Raw genomic sequence first — 17615 nt, 5'->3', positions numbered from 1 at the left:
TACAGTACTTCTGAGTTGGCGGCATGTGTGCTCCTATGTTTCGAATTTTTATAAGCCTTTCGGATGCAGCACCGCCAGGGGTACGTATGCGTTCCTATGGTGGGTCCTTCACCCCACTAGGTTACATTGAGCTAAGCCTACAACGCCGCGTAGACGAGCGCGGCTTGACAGCACGGGTAAGTCTAGTGAAGTGAACGATACAGTTGACAGCCGCCGATTTGATCGTATTCAAATAAAAAAAATCTTCTGCAGCGTAATCGATCGAAAAGGGAAGCAGACGGATATTCGAAACAAAGGAGAAGAAAATTCGTATGGTCTTGGAAGACAAAAAACCATGGTTTTCGGAATATGCTGCCATTTCCGTGAATTCTAAGAATATTCCAAGACTTCTTGAATGTCCAAGTATTCTTGGAAGCAATAAGCCTGTATTTTGACGCATAAGCTTTTCTAGAATCCTTTTGTAAAAGGGGTTAATATTATATAAACCGACTCGATTGATTGTGCTTCCATCTATATCTCCGCGATCGATAACTGCCAATTATCATCCCTTGTCTGTTCAAGCTTCCCTTCCCTGGCGGGAAAAGTCCAAGCAAGATATAAATGCGCCATATATGCATATACGGACTATACTGGTTTGGTAGCGAAATCTATAGCCTACTACCCACCCAATGCTTTGCCCGCGTGTCAGCGCCCCGCGCCGGCAATCCATTCTTATAATATTAAATGTACTTGTTTTACTCGTTTTTATATATCACCTCTCCCAAGGCACTGGGCAAAGCTTTCTCCCAATAACATTGTTACCGACGGTCCATAGTATAGCTCCAAAGTCGCCACTACAGCAATTCTACGAAGAGCCAGAAAAATCGGGTTTAATAACAAAGGAGATTCAATCCCACCTCCTCTCTCAGGCGGCAAAACTATCATCAATAGAATTCCCAAAGCATATCTACCAAACTTGGAAAACCGCTAGTCTACCACAGGTCGCTTATGATCGCCAGAAGTCTTGGGTTCTGAGCAATCCATCCCATGATTATACCCTCCTTACGGACATTACGGCATTACAATATGTTGCCGAAAATTTTAATACTACAGATCCTTATATTGTCCATTTATACAAGAACTTTCCACAAAGAATCTTAGCGGCAGATCTACTACGATATCTTATCGCATATAAATCCGGCGGATTGTACGTCGATATAGACACAATATGCTACACACCAATCGACCAGTGGATGCCAAGATCCATAGGTAGTCAACTAAATATCAAAATGGAAGAGATAAACCTGGTTGTCGGATTGGAACTAGACGTTTTAGAGACTACAAAATATTCCGACGAGTGGATCACTAAGAATAAGTTCTCGGAACGAATACAGTTTCTACAGTGGAGCGTATATGCCAAGCCCGGCCACGAAGTCTTGCGAAGAATGATTTCTTCAATCCAGGAGACAGTACGAAAAGACATATCTAATATGATGTGGAGACGAAAGGATGTTTCGTCTTTACAGTATAATGAGCTGAAGATTTTAGATACAACAGGGCCATTTAGGTGGACGAAGATTATTATGGAATATATCAATCAAATTGAAGGGAGGGAAGTTGGACTTCTTGAATACAGTGGAATAAAGGAAGCGAAGAAGATTGGGGATGTTTTATTCTTGCCGGTGAACAAGTGGAGCCCGGGTGTGCTCCATAGTGATGCGGGGAGTGTGGAAACCAGCTTTCTGGTTCACTATTACGGGGGAAGTTGGAAGGGTAATCTGCCGTCATAGGTAGCCTAGGCATAAGACTTGTGATGGCCAATAAATAATTCGGCAAGGCTGGGCTCCCTTTACTGTTTTCCGTAAATACGTATTTTTTTTAGCGAATTTTAATCTTCGTAGCATCATTAAAATACCCTCAGATTCTTTCCATGCCTATATCATCACGTAACTGAGAGCCGGCAGAAAATTCGAGGGTGGCTTGCAGTGATGTCGCTATTCTAGCTGATCGTAGTAGTAGAGCTACGAGACACCGAATAAAACTGATGGATTTGTTCCGTAATAGAATATTTTAGACGTCGTAGGCGAATATTTCCGCATAGTAATTGGAGCCAATCGTACGTTTACGAGCTCTATAGCGAGGGGTGCCCTAGAATTGAGGTCTGTCTTGGATGGTAGCATTAGATATGCGCTTCTCAGAGATGGCATATTGTAGCTGTAAATCTTTTCTAAGGCGAACGGCCTCCTTGTGTGGACGAATTGAGGATACTTGGTATCGATAGTTAGTAGCGTACCGGCGGAATATTCGGATGGCGGCAGAGCGATCCGTTTATTCCAAAGGTGTGGTGTCTAAGTAGAAGTATAGCTTCGTGTGGTCGCTTCGTATTGCTCGACTGTGGACAGCTTGTGGCACTTGTGTTGGGCTTTGTGCCAGCAACACGTGTTGTGCTAAAAAAATCCAACAAATTTCCTTGTTGAGTTTGTGTAACATCCTATTCGGGAAGAATTCGACGTCGACGTTGCGAGGTCGTGGGCGTCTCTAGAAGCCCCTGGAAGCGCTAGCAAGCACTATCCGTACATCTACAGCCAGCTAAGGCTACATAACAGGCTTACTCGGGCCTCGTGGATATCATGTTTAGGTTTTGCATGACTTGTACACAGACATGACCCTGTATTCATACATGAATGTACCGTCAGTAGGATAAATAGCAGCATAGATAGAGAAACACAGCTTCAGCTTTAGATATCTTATTCCGTAGCATAGAGGTGAACTTGAGTGTATTGTATCTTGTCTTGTTGATCTGATGTAGCTTGTAGTCATGTACCCAGCTTGCGTCGTCAATGATTCTTGGCTGTTCTCTGATTAGGAACTAGGATATGAGGGCTTCTCTAGATAGGTGCCCTAGCTAGTTCAATAGTGAACGCAAGAATGGTCCCCAAGGCTATTCAAATAGGAACTATAAGCGGATTTATATGATCTTGATGTTGCCTTTGAAGAATACTAGTGCACTCCCCAGCCCAGTCTTGGATCTTTCTAACAGGGCCATTTTTTGGTGAGAGCAGGGTCCTAAATGCAACACATCGAAACACATTGCATTGATTGCAGAGCATCAATTCAACAGCCCCAATTGACAACAAACTTTCTTCACTTTCTTCCCTCGTCGAATCCCTCACGTTTATTTAAACAAGACCTTCCTCTCTTCCCATTTTCCTTCACCTCAACACCATTTCGTCATAGACAAGCTCCTATCATCCCCACACGCGTCAAGCACCCCACTTCTCAAGGCATTCATCTTCTAAGCTCCTGTCGACCGTTTGTAACATCTCTCGAATACAAACGCGTCTTCAAACTAAATATTTCCCACCTCCGTCTCTTCTAACGGTTCCGTTGATCTCTAATCAACACCTTCGCCCCCTCCATCTCCCAGAGATGGATTTGATTCTTGCTTCCCTGGGGCGCCCACAGCGCCCAGGAGCTCGAAGCTCGAGGGCCGGCTCTGTTCACAGCAGTGCCTCCTCAATTGCTTCGTTCAAGACCGCGAGATCTCGCTCATCTCGCAAGGGCCCGGCCTCTAGCAGGCCTGGATCGAGATCCTCTGCTCGATCCGTTCCCGGCACCGCGCCTAACTCATCAGGTAAACCCCTAGTAAACCCCAATCTATATCTTAAGATACCTTGATGTTAATCTTCTGTAAATTGCAGGCCGGTCCGAATCCGGGGGAAGGCGAATGCCTCAAACTTATCTCCATAAATCTACGGAGGTGTTTGAGGCATTCAAGATGCTTCCCCCATCACTCCAGAAGCTCGAGATGGAGCGAAAGATGGGCTTGTGGGAGAAGACCCCGTGGGGGTCTTCCGGGGTGGTCTCCAAGGCCAAGTCTGGGGCCAAACGGCTGCCGGGCTTGGATGACGAGGAACCCACGGTACGAGCTTTATTTGAAAGCTCCCGCCTTCCTGTGGGGTCTGGCACCGTCCCACGGATTGATATCAGAAACCCGATCACCATCGATCCATTGGCAACGAAGATCCCCAGCCAGCCGACCAAATTCCTGATGGTCCGAGAGCTGGCGGAACTCTATCACAAGGCCAACACGGAGGACCTTGCTCGGGACATTTGGGCCCGCGGTGGCATCGTCGGTGACGGGATGTGCAGGAAGTTCGAGAGGGAGAAAGCTGAACGGGAAGACCCCGGGATGCGAAGGCGATCTAGATCAACCGATCCAATCCCCTTCGGCCCGGCCCCAGAAGTTACTGCCTTGACACTCGCTGCAACGCCTCAACCGCAGTTCAAATTTCTCGGCCTCGTCCAGGCAGCTGCCCCGGAACGCCTTCCGGCTTCGACCACTGTCCGCCCATACGATTGGGTTCCGATGTCTGCTGGAGCTCTTAGCTCCTACAAAACTCTTCCTGCTATCTTCTGGAGTGTTAGCGGCAAGGAAGCAGTTTCTGTCGTCTTCTACCTTTTCCCGACATCACGCAACATCAGCTATCCGGTTTCAGTCGGAATTGTTGAGGACAAGAAGGTCCCAAACATCGCTGTTCATACGGTCAGGCATGCGAGCCAATCTCTGTTGAAGGTCTACTGGTCCGGATACATTGATTTCTCCCGACCAATGATTATCCCGAACTCTTCTATTTACAGCAATCCGAGCCTAGCTAGTGTGGATGAGAAGGCGTTTTGGGGGTTGTGGAAATGTCTCTTCAGACAGCCTACTTTCGGCGGTCATCAATACGGGTAAGTTCCCTCATGTCGCGAGTTTAAAATGGCCATCCTTCCTAACAATATTACAGGATGACAAAAGAAACCAGTGCATTTGAGAACCCACTTCGTCTTCGCCGAGCCTTCGAAAGCTCAACATCGTTCCCTGGCAAATACACAGCTCAGATGGCCCTTGAGAAGCTACCACTACACCTGAAAAATACGTTCAGCGATTCTACGAACGATTCCGATTCAGATGACGAGACTGTTAAAGGTTGCGATTCCGAATATGAAACTGACAGCGACGATAACTCCATGATAGTTCCCATGAGCCATGAGCTAGAAGATGATACCTCTTGCAGCGATTCGACAGAAATTTGCACTGATTCAGCTTCAATTGGTAGTTTAGAGTCTGAAGCAAAGCCACTCGTTACAAACTGGTTGGATGCCATTTTTGAGCGTCCCTCTACGATCACATTGGACACTAGTGTCGAGATTACAACCCCAAAGCGCGAGATCCAGATGACGAAAGCAACTACCCAGTGTGCTCAAGCACCGCTAGAGGAGGTTCAGATCAAAGAAGACGGAAGAGCCATCGAAAGGCGAAGGACATTTGAGGACCCCGAAGAGTACAAGGAAATGGAATCTGACCCAAATGCCATAGAAATTCAACAGCCTGAAGAACTTAGTGCCTTTAACAAAGGGATCCTTAGGCTTCTCAACATGGTTATTGGGCTTGGCGGTCGGCAATACCAAATATCTTCAGCTCACACTGCATATCTCTATAACTACCCTGGAGTCAAGGATACTAAATCCTTCCTTAACTGTTACAGAAAACAATGCATCAGAGAGGCGCAAGAGGAAGAGATTAAAGAGAAGGGCTTCACGGACCTCTCAAATGGGCCCTACATGTGGGATGACAAAATTCATGGACTTCGAATGGAAACAGAACTCCCGATCAACGATGTTCTCAGAGGCTTCAGAAAGGCGTACGGGATTCCACCTTACGATGACAAATATGTTCGTCGTCATTACAGAATGGCCGTTCAGGCCAAAAAACATGGAAGAATCAAATTCCCAGTCCCCTGGGTTCCAGAACCAGTCCTAGCAATTGTTGAGAAGGACGAGCCCGTTAAAATTAATGCGGATGGTAAGTACAATCCCTTTCTTGTGAAGCACTGGAACTCGAATTGACTAAAGTTGCCATCCTAGGTTGTTCAATTTCTCGAAGCATAAGCGATTCATCCTCAGAGGAAGACGACGTTCTACATGAAGCTCTCTACGGAATGCGAATACTCGGTGGAAAGTTAGACGGGCCCCAGGCACAAGCACCTCTCGAGAAAGATGGTGATGGTGCTAACCCCCCTGGACATGAAAAGTCGCCAACCAAATCGCCAGTAACTAACCCGCACGATAGGTGTTTTCCCGAAGGCTCGAAAGACAACGAGGCAACCAACGCTACGATCGTTGAAAACCCCAAGCCCCATTTCTTTACCGAATGTACCGCTGGAGAAGACGATCCAGATTCGACCGTCAAGGAAGACGAGCAGCCCTCGAGTTCTGTATTATTCGCAGAATGCAAAGCGAATAATGATTCCGAGGACAACGGAAGCTCAGGAACAGCTGCTGCAGAAAACGAACACCTCAAGAAGTCTTCGCTGTTTACCGAATGCTCTGCAAACGACGACTCGGATGACGATATGGAGGTCACAAAGTCTTCATTGTTTACAGAATGCAACGCCAACGACGATTCAGATGATGATTCAGATGGCGATGCGAAGATCTCGAAGTCCACATTATTTACAGAGTGCAATGCAAATGATGATTCCGATGACGATACGGAAATCTCGAAGGTCTCGTTATTCATAGAATGTCACGCAAACGACTACTCCGATGACGATATGGAGACCTTGAAGCCTTCATTTTTTACATCGTGCAATGTAAACGACGATTCTGATGACGATAAAGACACTCAAAAGCTAGCTACCCAGGAAGAAGTCGAAATTCCAAAGCCCCCACTCTTTACAATGTGTAGTGCAAATGACGATTCCGACGACGATATGAAAATCTCAAAATCTTCATTCTTTATAGAGTGTAATTCGAACCACGAAGAGGACGATACAGACACTCAAAAGCCGGCTACTCAGAAAGAAGTCGATGTCCCAAAGTCTCCATTACTTACAGAGTGTGCCGCAAAGGGGGATGATGAAAACACTCAAAAGCCAACTGCACTCGAAAGCGATGATACCAGCGTTGGTATGGAAACCTCGAAATCACCATTGCTTATAGAATGTGATGCAAACGAGGACGAAGACGATGAAGACACTCAAAATCTAGTTGCTAAGGAAGACAACCATGCCGACGCTGTTATGAAGATCCCAAAGCCTTCACTGTTCATAGAGTGTAACGCATATGACGAAGAAGACGACGAAGACACTCAAATGTTGACTGCTCGGAAACCATTTGTCAAACACAATCCATATAACGACGAGACTCGCTCTTCTCTTTCTCGAGAACCGTCAGCACCTCCACCTAACGACCAACCTTCATCTCTTTCTCCAGACAATGTACATGCAGCCAGCCGTACGCCCTCTGACTCCGGAAGCTCCAGTGCGATTACACGTGCCGAACTCTGCGCAATGAGAAGGGCTCGTATCGATCAAATTGGTCTTGCTACGGGGGATGCTCGAAGCAATGTCCCGGGTCGAAGGCTCGGGAGCCTTTTGCGACAACTCAGCGATCCAAACCATCTCCAGCCTCAATCAGAGGAGCAGAAGGCCATTAAGAAACCGGATAAAATCCGTATCCCCGGCGTGTTCCTAGGAGATCAGACAACCGCCCCACGAGCACCAGCCCAGAATTTCGATCAACCGGTTCCAACTCGCGAGCGACTCCCCGTCCGACGCTTTGATTCAGGGCTACCCGCCATCGATGAAACGGGAACCACGGAAACCGTCTCTACATCGCGCCAGGCTAGACGGCTCCCCGTAAGCCAACGAAGTGGAGGTGAAACAGATTGGTCGGCTCAGATGAGGGAGCAAGGATTGAAACGTCGATTTGAGTCTCGCAGACGTCGCCAGGAAGACCGCTTCTAATCCCCCAATCCTTTCCCGGCTTGCTTCTCCCCGGTGTTACACGCTTGCCTAAGATCCAGGAAGCTCATGTTTTTTTTTCTTGCCTAACGATATTTCTATTCCCGTTTCCATCGATGATGACGTAGACAACAACTTTGCATCGTCCACCAAGCCCGCACCCCTACGTTTTCGTTCTTTTTCATGCTGTTTCTGACACTCGGAGGAAATGTTCATTGCACCATACTTGCCCTTAACTTTACTTTTCTTTTCCCCTCTGACGCATAAAATGTATAACCCCTTTATATTTTTCTTACATTCTTACTCATGTATCTTTGTATATGCGCATCTTCAAGTTCACATGTACCTGATTCTCATGCGAATAACCTCGTTCATGAAATTCTCAGATGACTTGTATTAGAGGTATAGCTGTGCATACTTTAGGATAGAAAATGAGAATGTGGTCATATCAAAACTAGCGACCCAACATATCTCCGTAGCTCGTAGCTAAACCGTAGTCGTAGATCGATACCTCGCATCTCCCAAATCCGTAACAACCTGCAGCTCTGGCCACAGCTACCACCTACTGGCAAAGTATACCCGTGAAATAATACTAACATCGACTCTTTGCAATTTGAACAATACCGCATTCAACCTTCAACTTTTTTATACCGTGAACATCAATCGTCAGCCGCATTGCTGCTTGGCTTTCCAACCAACACACTTACGACAATATCCAACAATCCACTTGTTCCTCTATATCCGGCCGATTTTGCATACCAATGCTATCTGCAGCTTGACCCCGGCGAAAAGAATTCCACCGTCTCTGGTATTAGACTCTTTATCTCCAGGTGCCTAGTTGGAGATGTTTCGATATGTTTCTCCCCTCGTGCGTTGTGCCTTACGATGCAACAGACGTGCTAGCTTATGTCTACAAGCGGCTCCCGCCGCAACATAGCTATCCCGTGTTAACTATTCCCAGTGGAATGGATTTAGCGAATTCGGCCAAACAACATCGTTTCTATAGCGTATCATCATGCATTACCTCAGCCATCGAAGCTGCTCAACACACTCTCTCGAGTTTTGCAGGCAGCGTGGCCCAATTTTAACTGTTGGGAGGTGCACAAGCCCTTTCCCCCGAGAAAAAAAAAAAAAACAAATTTGACGGTTAACGGGCGCGTGAATGCGCAATGACATTTGCAAAGGCTCACAGAAGGGATGAGAAAAACGTCAATGCGCTGCCTATCACATTGCTCCCCGTTTCCGTCGATCATGAATCGTGAATGCTTTTGCTTCAAATTTTGGCATCCCTCCCGTGCCGTCCGACAATGAAAAAAAAAAAAAAAAAAAAAAAAAAGAAGCTTCTTTCTTGCTTCTTCGTCATTTTTGGAGAGGCGCTCCACAACTTTTCTCAGTCGGAAAATCTAAACAAATTCGGGTTTTGTTCCTTTCTTCGCCCGTGTCCCTAGCTAACCCTTCTTTGGAACAGGGGGGGTTCAAAGGCATGTTGATCGTCCAATGAATTCGTCTACCCCGTCTCGATCCAAAGATGGTTGAAACCTAAGATCTGCGGGACGGGTATTGACGTCCGGATCGTGTAGCTATCGAAGTCTTTTGATAACGCACGGGTCAATTTTCAATATTATTTTCAGTTATGAGAGAGGGAGAGAAATTGGACTGGTTGAAAACCAAATCGCAAACGATTTTCAATTGATCAAAAAAATTCTACAGCGCCATTCGAGGCAAAGCTCTAGCGCTAACCGAAAGGGATATCTCGATATCAAGTTCAAAATCTTGAGGGCTTCGCATGCATCGACTATCTCATGCATGAACTTGGTTCATGCAAGCATCATTGATGGGTATTCGAGAAGCCGACTCCGCGCACCATGCGTCGGTGAAGTTTGGTCGGTTAACCCCTCACTTGACACATCCAAAACAATCCTAAGGCCCTTTGGATCGTGGGATTTTTTGGTTGCGATTATGGATTATGGTGGTGTAACCCGATGATATTCCTAGGACTTTACGTACATTTCCCCCACCAGTATCGATATCGTTTTGATAGGCCAGCCTCCTCTTCTTTTTTTTTGATACGCGACTTTGCCGATAAGAAACCCCTGGTGATAGAGAAACCACTCTGACCATTACTCTATCGAGTGACCAAGGGCTATTGTTTCTCTTCCCTTTGGTGAAGAGCAAGGGCTTGCTTGTGGATGTAGGTATCCCCGCGCGAACTAGTTCAACATCATGCCGTGTCAAGATGTAAATTCCCAAACTTCATTGGATCGGAAAGATCCAAATTAAAATCTGGTAGTGCTTTGAGCATCGGCGTCCTAGCGTCCTTCTTGTGTGTGCGTATGGACCACGAAACGGGTGTAAATGGTCCCCTTTCTTACCCGCCTCACTTCAAGCCTCCACTGTCATCGATGCTTCGATCATTTCGGCCTTTAATCGTCCGATGCTAGAAGAGACCGAACATTTCTCTCGCTCACCCGCACCCGCTTCCTGTGTAACCAGCCACCCTCGTAACAAAACCTTATCTGGATTGAAAGGTCCTTGGCCCAAATCACAGAAAACATTGATCACGAACCAAACGGGGTTCGTCCTTTCCACCACCACCACAACCGCATGGCATACACAAGCTTCTATTAACCCGTTATACGGGTACCGATCATGTAATTGATTAATCATACCCCCGTAGATTACACAGGCTCTCAAGTCCCTTCTTTGCCATCATTCTCCTGCCTTGTAATTAGCTCACCCAAGCCCTCTTTTTTCACTCTCTCTACTTGTGTAAAATGTACGTCCCTCGATCGATCCCTAGGTCTCCCTGGCGCAACTCAGCAGTTGAAACTATCCGTACAGATCAAATCCGATATCCACACGAGAATGAGGGTATAGAGCCATTTCAACCTAGCCCATGTGCTCCTGCCCTTACCAGGCCGTCTCGCATACATACACGATCTGTAAACCACTTGTCATGATAAATTTGATGCCTGCCAGCAAGGTGCATTCCGCGGCTACATGTTCCCAATCCGATACATTGACTGATGCCATCGTACATGATACATCACACCCATGCTAGACCAAAACATGTTCGCAAGGCACGGGATACGCTCCTTCTTCTGTCCCTCTTCGCCGGACGCGAGGGGTGGGAGGAGTATGATGGGCAAGTGGGGTCCTGCATGGGGTTTATGCAAGATTCGATTACGTGAGTTTCGATCGAGCGTTCTGTGGTGGATGGGTGGGCGGAATGTGCATGCATATCGAGGATTTTTATACTGAGGACGAGATTAATTTGTGCACGTGGTATTAGGCACATTGGATTATGAAATATTTGTGGGGATGTGATGAAAGACTAAATAAAATAGGCTCGCAAGGCAAGCAATCTGCAGAGATCCCCTTTTCCATCCAATAAATTTCCGTGAAGTATTGGGATGTGGTGAATTAGATGCAAAGTATACATGAACGCCGTTAATTGCCTCCCATAGAATTAACAAAAAAAAAAAAGCCCAAACTCTCGGAACGAAAAGGAAAGGTTTAGCACCGGTATACCTTTTGACAAGTTTCAGGGTGGATGTAAATAAAAATCGACTGGTAGCTCAAAAACAAAAGATCGGAACGCCACCCAAGAGGTAAACACATATGTAAAGCAAAACTCCTGCAAAGCCTGTGGAAAGTATAGTATAACAAAGATACATGAAAAACCAAAATACCGCGCTGTTCTTTTTTTTTGTACACGTATACGCCTTGCTCGAGTCGCCACGCTACCTGTGAACCAGTGCGGCCTCGAGGTGCGACTCAAACCCGCCCCCTACTTTTGGGAAATGTGAGCTGAAGAAATTTCGAAAACCAAAACGAGAAAACAGTAACAGATACATCGCTAAAGGGTATCATCGGCATCCTGAAAGGGATCAAAAAGGATAGAAATGTACAATGAACAAAGGAAAATGTGGAGAAGCCCGTAAATGTCTGCCTCGCTAAAGGTCACAAATTAGAAATGCTATTTGGGGAAATTAGGCGGTGTGGTGTATCCGTTCTATAAGCTATGTAGTGTTTTTTTTTTAAAAAAAAAAACCGTGGAATCGTTTGAAGGCATATTCATGCCTTAGTGCTGGGACGTGCATCGGAACTCTTGTGGCTATGGTTGTGGTGCTCCATAAATAGACGATACGCTTCTTTCTTCTTCCTGGTATCGTTGTACATGTTTGAAGCGACTTCTTCGAGGTATTCCTAAACAGTTCGAGTTAGACACGCGATGCACTGAGAGCTAGAAGGGCAGAGAAGTGCATACCTCGGTTTGTTTCGGGTCGGCTTCAGGAATGATTCGTGTTTTCCATTCCTGGATGACCGGATTTGTGAAGTGATCGATGCGAATGATATGTTGTTCCTGGACGAATTTTTGGATCTTGACTTTTTGCTCCACAGCAAGCCCGTCGTACTGCTTTGCTTTCGTTCGCTAGAATACATATTGTTAGAATTCAAGCTGCCTAGACGAATGATAGACCGCCTTACCTTGGCTAATGGCTCGGGACCACCTCCAGGCCAAATTCGAACCAACTCTTCGGCGTGGAGTTCACCGTGGGCTCGTTTTTTCCCTGTCTTTGTGGTCCCGATTTCCTTCTCCTTCGAACCGAAGGTTGAGGTCGTGCTGGCATCGGATCCCCGTCGTGCCATGAGTTCTTCTGGTTCTTCATCATCTCGGATCACAATTAGATCGCCGTCTCTGGTTTCAACAATCTTGACCAATTCTCCTGCACCGATCGAGTCAATCAATAGAAGTTTTCTATGAATGACCATAGTTTTAGTTGGAAGAGTGTCGCCCGTCCTCGTTTTGGGGACTGGATTGGGGACCCTTCCGACTTGGTCAGAGGACTCCGTTTCTATGGACTGTGCTCTCGAGATGCCATCACTCGAGTCAAAGGAATGGAATGGGGATCTTGATTTGCGAGGAGGCTCCATGTAGGCCTCCATTGGTGATGATCCTATCCTATCACCGTCATCACGCTTTCTCTTTGCAGGCCTGGGATTTGCATCTCTGGCCGGCCAGCCGCTACACTCGGGGCTCTGTGTAGGAGTCCTTGAACTTGAATCAGGGGCCGGAATGTGCCTGACAGGTGTGAATCGTTGTGGAAAAACAGACGCTGTAGCAGGAGATGAGCCAGATATAGTCGAGTGAGGAAATGGGTTTCGGAACTGAATGGAAGGCGGAGATGCACTTCTTTCGAGCATAGACTCCGTTGTAGGTTCCCGAGACACGCTGCGGCGTTCTGGTATGGCCTCAGAGAATACGTCAGAGACCGGCGGGGTTCGATTCATACCAGCATGAAGCCGTAAGCGAGGCTTTTCGGTTTCCATTGAAGTCCAGGAATTTGGGATAGTAGATGTAAATGTAAAAGATGATGCAGGAACAGTGCTTGCAGGAGCCGATAGGAAAGTAAAAGGCTCGATATCGTCTGCCTTTGATGGTGGTGGTCCTAATAGTCGGGTTGGTTGCCTCCAGCCTGCGGTTTCGACAAATCCTCCAAGTTTCGATTCGATACCGCATGCTACCACTCCAGCTTCCATCATTTGAACGTCGTCTTCCTCCCTCTTGGTTTTAGCATCGAATTTTGAGTACCATGGCGGAGAACGGAAAGGTTCATTGAATTCTGCCGCAATTCTAACTTGTGGGTTGATAAAATCAGGCCAAATCTCCGGGAGAATAATTCCTTGAGTACGATCGTTTGTAATTTTGATATTGTATAGAGCATCTTCGATTGTGAGATGGCTTGAACCGGGATTATTCCGCATATATATATCAAATAATGTTTGTATTAATCGCTGGCAGAAGTGACATGTCAGTCGTAGCTTTCACAATATCCTCCAAACAAACATGGCAGGGTAGATCATATCGAGAACTCGAAAATGCATCCGGCAGGCTCCAACGATGGGGGTGAAAGGGTCAGCTTACGTTCCATGTTGTGACTCTGTTAAATGGTATATCTAATGTGACCGTATCCGGCTTAAGCCTAACTAAAATAGTTGTGCTTTCGGTAGCAGTATTGATGGTAGAAAAATTCATCACCGGGCCCCGGTGGGCTAAAATATTACCGCTATACGGCATATCGACCCTGCTGAAAAGGGTGTCCTCCTGGTCGGTTCGTCAACCAACCTTAGATGGTTTTTTTTTTGTTGCTTTCAGTTTTTAGTGTTAATTGAGGACCTTTTATGTATTAATCGACTCGGTAGAAAGAAAATTTAAGGCTGGAGGGATGACAATGGAATGCACAGATGTTGACGGGATGCGAATGAAAATACGTGGTTGATTTTTGTTTACGACCGTATTGAGGACTGTGTGGCGATAATGTAAGTTATTGGGTGTCGGTATGCACGAGAAATGCGGATCAGATTTCTGATAGGGCAAGCTGCACGATTTAAAAATCCAGTGGTTTGGGTTCGAGAAAAGTAAATTCCGACTAAGCTGCAGCGTCGAGAATGAGGTGCGAAGGGATTCTTAATAGCTTATTAGCTGGTTAGGAAAAAACAACTTGTGCGTCCAGGTATTGTTTTATGGTTCGAGTTGGTGTGGATGGCACTTCCAACGGGCTGGGTAGTGTGCCTGGTACCGAAGCGATACGAGACAATAGTTAAAGAACCAAAAGATCTCCGAAATCGCACAAGGAAGCAGAAAAACAAAAACTAGTTGGGATCGGAAAGCCTTAGAATATAGCGGGTTGATGTCAATATGAACGAACAAACAGAAGCAATGGAAGACGCCCCACAGTTTCGAGTAGAAGGAAGTTGATCAAAAAGATAGTGGACAAGGGGAAAGATAGTTCTGTATCCATCTTTTGGAGGGTGATTGTCGGTCCAAGACTGCCAGGTCCACCACGCCCACGACTGTACGGTCCTGTGGCCTTGGGCCAAAGGTCGTCTGGGGGGGAGTTTGTCAAAGCCACACCCTCCGGGAGCCAAAGAACAAGAAGAAAAAGAAAAAGAAAGAACCGAGGAGTGAACAAAGTACTAAGGAATTAAAGTTGTTTTATACACCGTCCGTATATTAGAAGTTTTGTTATAGATGCATGCTTAAACTGTTTGTCTGGCGAGTTTAGTTTGTAGACGAGTGAACTAAATTGGCGGCGTCGAGGAGCTGAGGGGTTCGTCTTAATTTCGTTGCGGGCTGGGAGCTGGGGTTGGGTAAACCAGATTCGATATGAACCAGAAAGAACCAAATAAAAAAGTAATGATGATTTTTATAGACTGAGAGGTTGGCTGTCCAGCTGATATTTTTTCACCAATGGCAGTTGAGACGACAAGGAATGCGATGGAAAATGATGGTAACAGATACTTCAAAGAAACAAGGAATCCGCGAAATTTCTTGCTTGTTAGCTCCGATGCACGACTGGTAGGTACATACAGAAGTCGACGAAGGGTGGGTCTGATTCGAACAGAAGGATATTTAGACACTGCTTGCGAGGCGGTAGCGACGCAGGAGGGTATGATCGGCAGAAGCGATTGTTGGACAAATAGCCCGAACCATGTTATTGTTTCTGTTGGGTGCTTGTTGTATTGTAAATATCTGCTGTGTCTTTGATGTGGGTCGACCTGCGGGTGGTGTTGTGGTGAACCGTGTCCCCGGAATGTACTATGTACTGTAGATGTGACGCCTCCCTCAAGGCACAAGTAGATGGTCGTACAATGTATCCTTTGTATATCGACGTTGCACCAAAATCGCGTTATGGCTTCTCTTGCAATGCTACAAGGTTAAGGGTAAAAGCTCAAATTTCACCAAGGGCCATCCAATTTTGCTCTGCCTGGTGTCCAATCAGCATTCTTCGGTTGTAAACTGCTCCACAACCAGAAAACCGTTTGTTTGTTCAGGTTTCGGCTTGTAAAAGTGCCAACAGGCGGGCGCAAAAACGGTTCGCGTGTGCTGCAACGGCAGTTCCCGCCGATTTTTTTTTTCGATCTGGCGGGTAAGTTCTGATCAGTCGATTTCGAGGGTCTACTAGGCGGAAGGGGTGGGGAAATTCTTCCCGGGATATTCCAGAGACATCTTTCCCTTCTATAGAGCCGTAGCATCCTATCTCGAAATCCTTGTTTTGCCGGCTCTCGCTCAAAGCATCACGAGCATCTTCCGAGGACTTGCTTGTTCGTTAAGTGGATCAGGCGGTTTAGGTCGCCGTATTATTTGGTCCAACAGATCGTCTAACCGTTCATAGCTGGGCAAAGTTTTTAGATATAGTGTGGGAATATATTAGCAACGGTCTCCTAACAATGGGTGAAAGTTGAACCGTTGTGCGGATTTAAGAGAGTCTTTTTTTTGTGAAGGAGGGCGGTCTGCTATGCGCTCTGATTCGCTGGATAACAGCACTAGACCAGAAAGCAAGATCTGGAGCAAGTTCAGATCGAAAATCCTTTCCCTTTACTGACGGGGCAAGTGCCGTCCAAAGATGGTTAACAAATCCTTGGCGTGCATCGGGTAGCAGCACAACCAATTTCGCCTGCTGCAGGACAAGGAAGGGTTATACAATCAAAAGGAATATGGACCATGAGATCGAACGATGGATTTCGGTCAAGTTCGGTTGAGGATGTCCGCCAATTAATCGCCTGTATCACACATGTTTCGTTTCCTCAGCGATGTCCGATAAACCCCTTTTGGGAACCAGCGGTTCCAAAAGGGGAAGGCTTGTGATTCCCAAAGAGGATTCATGGCAGCCTACTGCCTACCGATGCCTTTCTTGCAGCAATGCAATGAATATCGCCCTCAGCCAGCGTCGGAAAGATTTTCTGCTGGCTGGTGCCGCGTAATGATACACCAAAGACCGCTCAATTCGCCACTGAATTCCACCAGCAGCCCCGTCTGTTTTGAGGAAATTGAGTTTAATTGTGGCTGGGCAGTTAGAGGACACGGACATCGTTACATGGGCTCCGGGTCGAATACCCCTGGGCTAAGCTTGGTACCCTTGGCTTGATGCCGCTTTTGCACAGATCATCAAATCTCGCAATGGGTTTAGGCTCTCACGTTCATGGCGAGCGATGCGGGAACAGTTACTTGTTTTCGCCCCGTGACGGAAGGCAGTTCCCTTTGCTGGTCTCAGAGTCGTAATATTTTCTGTCGACAGATGAAACGTATCTTGGATCGAATATCTTGGACAGATACGGACCTAGTGGGGCGCCGCTTATTAGATTCGAACCAGTTTCCCGATGGTAAGAACTCTTTTTCAATAGCTACAAAGGGTGTGGGGGATCAAGGCAACCCCACGTTAAAATGATCGTCGAGAACCGAGGATGACCGTAGAAGTTCTGAAGCACAGAATCATTATCTTGTCGTCTTCTGTGACAACAGCAGCCCTGTCAGACGGGTCTACCTCTTATGAGGCGTCTTAAGCATCCAGTCAGTCGGATGCATAATATATAGAGCTTGTTGAGGGATTCGAGGGACTGTTTTCTCCGGTTTTCTTTCAAATTGAAAAATGTCCCTGGATTTTTAAATTGACAAGGCCGTTAATTAACGCTATTTCTCGGAGCCAAGCGAGTGCCAAAAGACTTAGCGTCGCAGAATGATTCCCAAATGATACAGTCACTGAAGGGAGACTGGATCAGAATGCCAAACTCGTACTTCGTTGTGGCAAAATCTCATTGCTTCGCAAAGTTATCGATTGTGAGCGAGCGATGAAGGTGGCGGCCTCTAAAAGACATCATGATTAACGGTTCGCACGGTTGCAAAGAAGCTTAACGGCCGCTGCGTACAATCTAAAACGTATGTATGCGGTAAAGCCAACGACACATACCCCGTGTGCCCTGACAAGAGTGATAACGGTTTCAATCACGGTTTCCGCGCGAGGAGATGCATTTCCTGCCGATGACCATACCCATGGCATTCCG

At 46.5% G+C, this 17615-nt stretch overlaps 2 protein-coding genes across 2 annotated transcripts; one reads left to right on the top strand and one right to left on the bottom strand.

Annotated features, from left to right (window-relative positions):
- Positions 1-3757: 3757 nt before the first annotated feature.
- DFL_001201 (uncharacterized protein) lies at positions 3758-7772 on the top strand (the record flags this gene model as incomplete). Its single annotated transcript, XM_067629785.1, has 3 exons — positions 3758-4713; positions 4770-5827; positions 5890-7772. 3 exons carry the CDS (start codon positions 3758-3760, stop codon positions 7770-7772), a joined length of 3897 nt encoding a protein of 1298 aa, XP_067495770.1.
- A 4074-nt stretch (positions 7773-11846) lies between these two features.
- On the bottom strand, positions 11847-13809 carry DFL_001200 (uncharacterized protein; the record flags this gene model as incomplete). Its single annotated transcript, XM_067629784.1, has 4 exons — positions 11847-11978; positions 12040-12204; positions 12261-13568; positions 13699-13809. The coding sequence occupies 4 exons, from the start codon at positions 13807-13809 to the stop codon at positions 11847-11849; spliced, it is 1716 nt and encodes a 571-aa protein (XP_067495769.1).
- Positions 13810-17615: the final 3806 nt, after the last annotated feature.

The sequence above is a fragment of the Arthrobotrys flagrans genome, assembly GCF_004000055.1.
Source record: "Arthrobotrys flagrans strain CBS H-5679 chromosome Unknown unitig_15, whole genome shotgun sequence".
Taxonomy (NCBI): domain Eukaryota; kingdom Fungi; phylum Ascomycota; class Orbiliomycetes; order Orbiliales; family Orbiliaceae; genus Arthrobotrys; species Arthrobotrys flagrans.
Note: the sequence above shows the minus strand (reverse complement) of the source record. Positions and strands in the feature narration are given on the sequence as shown.